A 12,081-nucleotide genomic window follows, 5' to 3' on the forward strand; every position below is an offset into this window, starting at 1 on the left:
TAAGGCCAGCTCTTCCCGGGCCGTTTGCTTTTGTCATGACCATCCGATCTTGAGAGTGATACACCTCTCCTGCGCCATAATGTCAATGACCTTTACAATGTTCCTTTCCTATAAGTACTAGCTAGAATAATTGAATTAAACCTGGTTGCTTTGGTACACCATACTTCGTATTACTTAGTAGCAAAACTTCCAAGAGTCCTAGCAAAGATCTAGAAAGCCTCATCTATTAAGCATATCACCAGCATTTCTCAAACATAAGCTCAGTTTTTATTAACGGAAAACATTTTATGGAAAACTTATCTGTAAGGGAAAATACAGTTGATGTAATACTAGTTTTTCTTTTTTGTTTGCCATAACCGAGGTTCTCGAAACAAAGTACATGGTAATACGTGGTACATTCTTAAAACAATAGAATATACTATGTGTACCAAGTTCATTCAAGCATTTGTTGTAAACTCTGAATGAAGCTACTAATGTAAGAGTCCTCTAAACCATCCTTTAAAATGAATTCTCTCCATTTAGCATGGTTGGCCTTCACTTCTGCAGCAACTTCACTTCCTTCATCCATCACCATAGATACCGCCTTTTGGACAGCTTCCTTAGTAAAAAAACCATCATCCTCTCTTGGCTCGACCTCGACTCCTATCTTCAACTCTAAACTCATTTGTCTCGCATTTATAAACTGGTCGACAGCTTGAGGCATCAACACAACTTGACATTGGCTTCCCATTGCTTCGGATAGAGACCCGATCCCACAGTGAGTTATGAAACATCCCACGGAAGGATGCTGCAAGATCAATTGTTGTTGCACCCAACCACCATGTATAATTCCCCTTCCTCTTATTCTGTCTTCAAATCCTGTCGGAAAAGCTGACTCTACTGTCTCGAAACCCTTAGGAGGTTTCAAGGCCGCTAGAAATGGCCTGCCTGCAGGATATTGATTTATACCACAATTATATTTCAAGTAGTAAATCTTGTTTGTGTAGCCACATTGTACTAAACGAGGAACTAATCATCCATAATTATCAATTAATAACTTAATACTAAATATTTAATACAACTATAATAATATCATTCCAAATCTTTTATATAACTAGGGCAGCCAAAGCGCGCGTTGCGCGCAAAGTGGCCAGCCCTTTTGGTTTAATTTTTTTTGGCTTATGTTTGCACTTGACAAGGAGTTAATGGACGGATAAAGGAATTTCTCTCTATTGCTTAGCCTTAATTTTCTTGGCTTGTGTTTGCACTTCACATGGAGTTTATCGTCTGCTGCCAAAGGCTCTCGTCTTTGATGTCGTAAAATATTCTCGGAAATGTGATACAACATGCTACACCCTTATGTAATTACTAAAAAAACACAATGTGCTAACACTTTTTATAGGAATTTATGATATTAATATATCTTTTGTGCTCATTGACCTAATTGGAAACAAAAAGGTACAAAATATAGCAATACATGGTACATCACAATACATATATAGTAGTGGCATTAATACATAATAGTATTAAGATACACATGATTTCACAATGCACAAAAGTTAACAGATAATCAGAAAATGAACTCGGACAAAATGCTTCTAACAATTTGGTTTTGCAATAAATTAACCCTATGCAACCCATAATTCCCTTGAATCCCGTTTTGCTTTCTTCCCCTTTTCACCGTAGACAGTTTGGTTTCCTTTCTTTCTAGTACATCTACTTTGGCATAATCACAGATTAATTTCATCAGTTTCAATGTTCTTTAAACACAATTATGTATAAGTCGTTAATTTTGACCTTCACAATATACAGAAAAAAAAAAAAAAAAAAAAAACTCCCACAAAGGCAACAACCTTTCGATGTCTAGTGACTAATGTTGTCATGTAATAAAATCATGACCCCCATTAAAATAAATATAGAATAGTTTAAAATTTATTATTCCATTCTTCATTTAATTTCTAATTATTTGATGGGTGTTAAGAAAAATTACAAAATTACACTTGGGAGTAAGAAGGTAAAAAAAACATTTTGAGGGGTATAATAGTCCATGCACTATTCATAAGAACAATCTCCCACTTTTTATAAGGTAGGGATATATATGACAAATATATTCGTTTTTATTTCGTGTTCATAATTGAATAGTGAAAAATATTCCAACGTTTAAGTTACCTTAGGCTCCTTAGCTATACAAGCTAAGAGTCACACGCTATAGTGCTACACGTGTACGATAAAAAGAAATTTATTATTTTACTCATAATATACTACTATATATCTTTTTCAAAAATCAATATTTACATAAAATATTATTAGTACTTATTTTCTCTCTTTGGCATTGCCGTGATTTTCTATTTTTTTGGTTTTTTTTTTTTCATAATCATATGATATATGTCATATAATGGATTAAAAATTTATCAAATTTATTAAAATCATGATTATTTTAAAAACAAACAACAAAAAATTGAAAACACCTTTTTTCTTATATCCTGTTTTTGGTTTTTTGTAACAAACGATATCAAACAAGCCCAATAGGATCGCCTGATCGGATGAATATAAGTACAATAAAATAACTATTAAATTCTTTTCAAGGAATTTACACCATACATGGATCGGATACTAGTTGTAGAAATATTTTGGATAGAGCAAGCGTTTACATTCCACTTTCGAGTATATGGATGTGAATAAATTAAACAGGGCATATGGAGTAGACACCTTGTTCTTCTAACCTTTAAAATATGGTAATTGAATTTTTTTGCACAAATTTAATTAAAATATGGAGTAAACACCTACTCAAGATACATAAGTAGATAGATGTACAGTGTTTTTGGTAGATGTATAGCTTTTCTTTTTTTTTTTAAAGAGAAGAACGTGGTACATTTTGGGTATTAGATTTTTTTTATTTCATAAAAAAAAATTGCTAGATGTGTAGTTCTTATTATTTTTTTTAAACAGAGTAGAACGTGGTATGTATATTGTGGATATTAAATATTTTTTTGTTACATATGTATATATAATTAGCATTTTTTTTTTTTTTGGTGTTTAGAGAGCCACAAGGGCGGATGATGAGAATCGGTCTCAAGATTTTCTGGAATCGAGGAAAACTCTAACCAATTGAACTATCTCTCACTCTTATAGTTAACAAATTTGAACATTATCTAATTTGTGGACAAATAGATGATGGATGATTAAATTTTTTTATTTTTTGTGGGTAGTTATGATAGGACAATTTTTTTAATATAATAGTTTATTTTTGTGAGTAGTTATTATAGCATAGGTTTTTTTTTAGGATAAATTAAAATCTCTCAACTATTTGTTAAAAAAAAACTATAAAGGGAACCTCAAAATATTAAAATTTAAATATAATAACATAAGTAACCATATTTTCATCATTCCTAAAATAAATTTTTTTGTTCATGAGAATAAACTCAAATAAAAAAACTACTAATATAATTTATGTTTCATTAAATATGAAATTAAGAAGATGTTTTTTTAAATAACATACATGGCCTCAAAATTTTGAATCGAAAATAATTGAGAGGGCACAAAACTCTAAAACACATATGAAAAGGAAGACATCAAAAGTGTAATAATAATTGTGTGAAAAATCGGAACCATAAGAGCAACTCCCATGGCTGTAGCCGGAAATTTGCTTGCAATTTTAATTAATCCCTAGCTACTAACTTGACTATTGGAGCTAGAATATACAATTAGCTTGGCCAAGCTAATTTTCTTGTTAAAAATAAAACTTGCTAAAAGAACATGCTAAAAGTAAATTAGTAATTATAATGAATTAATAATTTAAATAGTAAGTTAATTAATAGCTTACCATTGAGACTAAAACTAGCTAAAAAGATGATTAGCTTAAAAGTTATGTGCCATGACAAGCTAATTTGACAATTAACTTGCCATTATAATTGCTCTAACAGAGATGTAATAAAAGCATCCTTTATGTATATTGACACCAATTGAGTGTTGGTGCAGTGGTGATTGGGACTGCACTTCGTACGTTGAAAGGATCCGTGTTCAATCCCCCACAACAATAATTGGAAGGGGACTGGAACCTAACCACCCAAAACTGATCCCAAAATCCGAATTAGCCCAAAGGGTGAATCGGGTAGAACAAAAAATAAAATAATATAAAATCTTTTATACATCGACACACGCATCGCATGCATATATATAGGGCTGGTAGAGATATATATATTCTTTCTAAATTCATAAGACTCTTTTGTGTCACTCTCTAAACTACAAAAGAGAAGAATCATTTTTTTTTTTCCTTACCCTTCTCACTTTTTAACTTCATTCACCATATTTTTGCATAATAAGAATTCTCCAATATAGGTTTGACTTTGATCTAATTTTATGCATTTCTTTATCGTTTAAGCTTTTCTTCTTTTTCATTGTTGTTAGTAATCTACACTATTGTAATTCAATTCAATATCTCAATGAGCAATATTGCAAGCACAAATTTTTGATTTTTTTTTTCCTTTTTCCATTTGTAGTTGTGCGTAATTTGTTAAATGAGGCATTACATTTGCCTAGTTTGTCGAAGATGAGCACATGTTATATTTCATACAATAATGAGTAAATTTCTCCAAGGAAATTAGGAAATAACACCACAAATTTCTCAAAAATTGGATTATATAACACTACTCCGTCCCTAAATTACATTCCTCCTTTCTTTTTTGATATTACAAAATTACATTCCTCCTTTCTATTTTTGGTAAATTTTTTTTAGTAAATCAACTCTCTTTTTCTGTTTTATATTTAATGCTTTCTCACTCATCCTTACCTAATCTCACACATAATCCTTGTGCCAAATTACAATGAATATGATTGGTTAAAATTTTTAAATTAGGAGCATGTGATTGGTCCTTTTTTTTGCAATGGATTGTTGGCTTGTCATGAGTAATAACTAATCTATCTTTGTATTTCCCATTGCATTATCTAATTATTGTTATTTGTCTTATTCTTCCCTCCTTAATTCCCGTGTAAATTTCCAAAGAGGAATGTAATTTAGGGACGGGGGGAGTACAAATTTTCAAACTTTCATTATAACACCACAAAAAAATCAAAAAATTGGATTTTACCACCATCTAACGGATTTTTGGATGTAATTAGTTAGTGGGACTCGCGATGGACACTTGTCATTTAGTCATTGGTTTAAAAAATAAATGAATAAAGAAAAGTTAAAATAAAAAGAAAAAACCCATAAACCCTAACCCATCCACCAACCCACCATCGACGGCGTGACTCCAGCACTAGAGACCCCCACTGCCGCTGGAGTCCTTTTCCTTTACCAGCGAAATCATCGGCCATCACCCCACCAACCACAGCCCCTCATTCACCGTCGAAACCACGATCCCTACACCGGCGAAAACGAAAGGTTGCCACCACCACCTCCTTTTCCATGTCCGTCGAAACCACACAAGCCATGAACCATCTCCGACAAAAAGGAAAGATTGTTGGTTTAAGGTTGTGGTTTCGCGTCGCCAGCAAGGGATTTCGGTTTCTGGGGTTGTTGGGTTTCAACTTCTAGGTGGTTTATGGGGTGGTTTCGGCAGTGCTTGAGATGGTTAGGGTGTTGGGGTGGTTTTTGGGAAGAAGGAAGGGGGAATTGGTGGATTCGGCAATTTTGGTGGGGTCTGGGAGTTCTGGCGGGATGTCATGGGTTTCCAACGGTTGGGTTTAGGTTGTTGGTGGCTTGGGCAGGTTGTTCCGGTGGTGGGGTTGGGTTGGGTTCGGATGGTTTTTTTTTTTAATTTTAATTTTAATTAAATTATTTCTTTTAACAAATCGCTGAGTGACACATGTCCATAATAAGCCCCACTTACGAATTTCATCTAAAATTCCGTTAGATGGTAGTGAAATCATTTTTTTTTTTTTGTTGGTATTATAATAAAAATTTGAGATTATATGGTGTTATAATCCTTTTTTGTGAAATTTATGGGTTTTTTTTTTCCCAAACTCTCTTCTTTTATTTACACTTTAATCCAAACACAGAACATGAACATTATACTTTCAAATTTTCAATTCCAAACAAACAGTAAATTCAAAATTTTGTCACTAACTCTTCCTAGAGTCCTAGTACAAGTTCTACATACTCATTTCGGTCAAATGAGCAAAAATTTACAACTAGTGATACCTTATTGGACACAACTGGCTGTATGATACATGAGGTGAACAACAGAGGGAGTAACAAATTTTGGCACACTCGCCAAAAAATTCCCTCTGTTTTTCGATTCAATTATTGTGAATACGCATACCAAATGATAAAAATGAATAAAAGTGTTATCAAAGGAATATATAAAATGAAAGTGGGTAGACCGTAGAATAATGAATGAAAACGAAAAGTGAGTATATTTAGGGGGTGTTTGGTTGTTTATTAAACTGGAATAGATTAGTATAGAATCTCATACTCGAGAGGTATTGATTCTAAAATCCATAACTAATCCAAAGTTGTTTGGGTTTGTAGTTGGAATGGATTATATCTTTCATTAATAGCTAGAGTGGATTGTGAATCTTAGGAGGAGGGGTGGGTATAGGGGAGGGGGAAATTACCTTGTGTATTAGATTTCATTACTAAAAACCTCAAAAAAAAAAAAAAAAAAAAAAACCTAGATGGAACAGATTCTAACTCTCTTCCAAATGATCCAACCAAACAACCCCTTAGAAAAATGAAAGAGTAGAAAGGTAGTAGTGGATTAGAGCATCTTCAATGGCAAGCTACAATGCTTTGTAGCTTGCTTTTCCACATAAATTTCTAAGCTACAACACTTTTTAAGCAACAACTTGTTTCAATGGTAAGCCACAACATATTGTAGTTTGCAAAAAAATAAAGTTTTAAAAAAATAATAGATAATTATACACATGTTCCAATATGAATGGAGATTATTTGTCTCTTTTTCAATCAAGCATGTAGCTTGGTTGGGCTACAATTGCTAGCATGTTGCTTAATTTTTTATTCTCCAATGGTAAGCAAGTAGCTAGGAACTTTATTTAAATTGCAAACAAGTCCTTATAATTGAACCATTGGAGATGCTCTTATGCGAGGAACTTGAGAGGAGAGAGACATGGAGTATAATATTTAAATGTAACATTTTACAAAAAAAAGAAACGTAACACTTTCCTCCGTTTTTATACTTGCTCCACTTTCCTTTTCCGGCCGTTTTTAAATACTTGCTCTATTTTCTATTTTGGAAAGCTTTTACAATATTTAATTCATTTCTCACACTTGGTGGACCCAACATAATACTCTCTTTCCTCCTATTCTTCCATTACTTTTGTTTTTTTTTTTTTATAATATTTTACTAGATTAGTCCCGTGCGATGCACGAAAATATAGAGTATATATATTTTATGTATTATTACGTATCAGAAAAATTATTGAGATATAACCATTAGTTGTAAATGCTAATTTTATAAAATTAATTTTGAAGAAGAACAAACCGAATATGAAAATTTAAGCACATACATAAAAAGTAGATTTTTAATATACGAATTTAATTAAACAAATAAATAATGATATACAGGAAAATAGAAAAATGTATACATCAAAGTATTTTGTTCGATGAAGCATAAGGGAAAGATGTATTAGATACCAATAGTTGGTGATAGAAGAAAAATAAATAAATTAAAGAGTATAGATAAATTGAGAGGAGGAGAAATTAAATTTAAAATTTGAAACTAAAGAAAATATAATGACGTCAGATTTTTATTTAGGCGGGAAAATTTTTCTTATAAAGCTGCCACGTGGACAATATGATGTTAGCGCGGTTGTTCCTTTAGTTTATTTATAGGTTCTCATCTACCCCACTACCTCCATATTTTATTACTTTATCCAATTTCTCCTAAAACTCCGCTCATGAAGAAATGAAGCTAGTATTTAAAAACGGAGGGAGTATTAAACACACGAATGAAGTAAAATGAAGTGCATAAGTGTTCACCCGTGTTCGTGCGTCAAATATCCGACAAGAGTAATATAATTGAGGTAAAATAATGAGTCCGAATAACATGTGTTTGATTTTATACATTATTTTATTTGATACCAATCCGATTATAGTCCAGGTTCATTATTTAGATCAATTCCCACCCTTCTTAAATAGTTAAATCTCAAGTCAATAAGCCACAAAAATTAAAAAAAGGAATATGAAATTCTTAGTAGGACAATTATTGGTGCTGTAAACCGCGTTCTAAATCTAACACACTTTCCCGGAATCCCATTATCCCATTTATTAAATCAATAAAATCAAAAAGTTATTTCACCATATCCAGGCCAATTCCAAATAGAATATTCCCCTCTATGACAGATTGACAATTTGACAGTCTTTGTCTCTTTGATCACGATTTATTGATTTCCTTGTTTTTATTTTGCATCCACATGGCAATCTTGATTTTATTATTTTTATATATTTTTTTTAATTGATGTCTATCTCTTTTAATGATAATGTGGCCAATTAATATCTACTTTGTTCGTCCCTATTTGTTTGTCACCTAGTTACATTTTTGAAGGATATAATTGGCATCACACTATTTATAGTAACCTTGTATGTTTTATAAGGTAGGGATATACAAGTGGATTTAGTGGTGAGATAAGTTACTATATTAGGAAATGGGCAATTTTTAAGAGAAATCTAAAAATAGAATATGAGGTAAACAAATAAGGAGAAATGGAGTAAAATGATATTTTTTAAGTTTACATTAATATATTTTTGTTTACTATTACGCATGTATATTATATCATTAGAGTATAAATTGTCTACTTGTTTTAATAATATTATTATATACTTTACCTGTCTTTTTTTTTTTTTTTTTTTTACTTGCAACACTTCTTTTTTCACGCGTGCCAATGCATATTTTCAATCGTTTATATCTTTAGATACCAATATGTAAATATTATAAACATTAGATATTAAATAAACCGATAGATATGAATCTAACAAGATCTCACATGACTATATTTTAGCCTAAATATAAATCGTTAAAGCTAGTCAAAGTGAAACACGTGAATAGTGTAAAAGTCAAACTGTAGCAACTGTATCATATTGTTATATTAATTATAATATTTTAGGATATTTTATGTACTCATTTTTTTTTAATTTTTTATAAAATGATTAGGAGGACCCTGATTAGACCTTAATTAACCCTCACAGGTTTTTAAGACCAGTAATTACGGGCATTTGATGTACTATTTGTATATTTATTTGTATTATTAGAGATATATTATACCATTATACCATTAAATAGTTCTATTTGGTGGTACTTTTTGCCGTTCTTTATTTTACTACGCAATTGAATATCTCCTTCTACAATACTTTCTACTTGACACCTATTATTGTCACTTTCATCTGTAGATCATCTAATACTAAACTAAAGTAAGTTATCCTATACATTACCAAAGGTATAGAAGCTATTTGCCAATAGTTTTCTACCATGCTAAGCTTGGTCGAGTAGAAAGGGTTTACCTTCTAACTTGAGGTTGGAGGTTCAATCTAGAGACAATTTGAGGTGGGGATTCTCTTACCCTTTCCCCTTCCCCCTACAAAATGCCTAGCCCGCTAACCCGTGTCGGGAGGATCTGTGTGGGGCTTCGGCCCAATAGAGCCCTACTCCTTACAAACCAAAAAAAAAAAAAAACAAAACGCAAATGATTTTCTGCATTTTCAGTCGACATAATTAATTTGATTTTGGTGGTCCTTTTACATTGTCTACTATCAAGTATCAACTTGTTTTTATTTCGTCGACCTTCTTACTTTGGATGCGTCTACAATCAACTAAACATCCACCCTGTCCAAAAAAATAAAATAAAATAATAATCTACTAATATGTAACCAACTAAAAATAATAATCTACTAATATGTAACCAACTAAATGTATTTCTTGTTTGAAAAATAAATAAATAAATAAATAAAGGAAAATGTTATACATAGCCCTTAGGGCTACATATAAGCATTAAATTTACACTTGAAAATCGTAAAAAGTTAAAAAATCATCAAAATATAAACACTAATTACACTGATTTACGCGTGTTTTTGTCATGAATTCCTAAATTCATATTATTCCAAGAATGTATTTAATTTTTATATATAGCCCTTAGGGCTACATATAGCATTACCCATAAATAAAAAACTAAATGTACACCGTATTTCTTATTTCCGTCTCTAATTAGTGGACAGTTTTGCAATGGCCACAATAATATTGTAGCCATTGTAGATTTGATTTTATATGTGATGAAGATGATTATTTTAATAATTTTGGTGGAAAAAATGTAGATTTAAGAAGACTAAGATACTCTGATCTTATGTTGATTATTATAAACAGCAAGCATTTACTTTCTTCAATTTGAAGGTTGAAACTTCAATAAGAACAGCGATTGTGAATAGCAGTTATTTTTTTGTTTTGTGAAATAATTGGAAAACAGTTTTTTACTTGTATAAATTTTTAAGTCAATTGGATGTAAGGATGGACAAGATTTTCGGTCTTAAAAAATAAACGGTCGAGATTGAAATAATTACAATAGTCACAATTTTTTCTATAGCCATTGAAAAGTCTTCCATATCTACATGAAATCAAAGTTAGGCTTTTTTTTTTTTTTTTTTTTTTTACTTCGTATGTATCTATAAATTCACATTAATTAGTATTGATTCACTAATGAAGACACCAATCGTTAAATGTGTTTTGTTTGAAGGACAGCCGGAGTACCTCTAAAAATGACAAGCAAACAAACCATCGCTAGCTCAACGATGATGCAAGCTAAGATATACCATACACATCTTATCAACGAACTCACCCCATATTCTATATGCACTAGAATTTAACATGATCGCTAGATAAGTTAGCACAACGCACCTGTAAGCTCTAGGCCAAGAAGAAGCTCTTGAAATTGGTTTAGTTCCAGAGCACATTCGCTCCCAAGTGCACAATATATAACACTAGCAGCACCAAATCCCTTTAGCCAGTCGTCGAAACGCTCATCGAGTGTCGACGAAGGGGGTTTAGGTACCACAGGCCCTGCTAGAAGCACACGCTTACCTAGCATCTTCTCAATAAACTCACAATAAAACTCTTCCATCTCTTTACATGTCTTGGCTCCAATAGCATCGCATTCTCGAAACGATATACCGAATTGTTCACCTAATGTTAGACCCTTTAGTCCGAATTTCTTTCGACCTGTACCCGCCATAATCTTGGACTCGTGTGCTCGCATCCGAAAGATTTCGGCTGGAAGATCTGGTAGTGTTGTTTTAGCTTTATCATCGGCGGCCTCTTCCGTGGAAATCTCCTTGTGATTGTTAATGAAGGTGGCAAAGCCAGCGTATCTTGCTACATATCCAGTGATGTAGTGCACTGTTTTGAACCCATGTTTTCTGCCTAGTTCAGGCATCCAATAAGCGAAGTCATAAAAAACAAAGTCGGGTTTGAGTTGGGCTAGATGGGATTCGATAGTATCACGAGTCATGTCCATCGCAGTCATGATAAGGGGCGCAGCCGAGGTCGCATCGTTGGTTGTCTCGGCCCCGGGAGGAAGGCCATCGACGGGTGGAACATCGATGGGTATTAAAGTTAGGTGATCTGGGTAGTGGTTTTGTGTAGCTAATTTTGATTGTGTTTTAGTTGGGAGGTAATAGGAGACTTTGTGACCTCTTTCAGCTAGCTTGTTAGCTAATCGGAGGAACGAAGTAAGGTGGCCGAGAGCAAACCATGGATAAAAAGCTATGTTCAAAGTAATGGAGTCATTAATGTAAGCCATTTTCACTGAACAAAAAATTATTACAACACTACTTGTAATTTCCTAATGCGATATGTTAGGCTCTATATATTTGATTTTGGGAGTAATATTTGACTTTGCTTCCTTGAAATTGTGAGAGAAATTTTTGAGCTCACCGCCTCGGACGTTGCCCACGTGTCCATAATTTTGTTTTTATTTTTTTTTCTGTTGCCCACGTTAGTTGAATGAGGACATGTTAGTCCAAATAAAATATTGATTAATCTTTGTTGCAGAGATTTAACAAATTAACAAAGTTACGTTAGCTTCGAAGACACGTTCAAGGCACAATTCCCTTTTGTGCTACTAAAGAATAAAGTCTATTCTCTAATTACTACAATT

At 32.5% G+C, this 12,081-nt stretch overlaps 1 protein-coding gene across 1 annotated transcript; it reads right to left on the reverse strand.

The window, feature by feature from the left end:
• Positions 1–235: 235 nt before the first annotated feature.
• On the reverse strand, positions 236–11,824 carry LOC145599333 (cyanidin 3-O-galactoside 2''-O-xylosyltransferase FGGT1-like). Its single transcript, XM_081655731.1, has 2 exons — positions 10,824–11,824; positions 236–927 (listed from the first exon to the last, which is right to left on the reverse strand). Exons 1-2 carry the CDS (start codon positions 11,722–11,724, stop codon positions 434–436), a joined length of 1,395 nt encoding a protein of 464 aa, XP_081511857.1. The 5' UTR covers positions 11,725–11,824; the 3' UTR covers positions 236–433.
• Between the last annotated feature and the right edge of the window lie 257 nt (positions 11,825–12,081).

Source organism: Chenopodium album, chromosome 20 (genome assembly GCF_948465745.1).
Source record: "Chenopodium album chromosome 20, dcCheAlbu1.1, whole genome shotgun sequence".
Taxonomy (NCBI): domain Eukaryota; kingdom Viridiplantae; phylum Streptophyta; class Magnoliopsida; order Caryophyllales; family Amaranthaceae; genus Chenopodium; species Chenopodium album.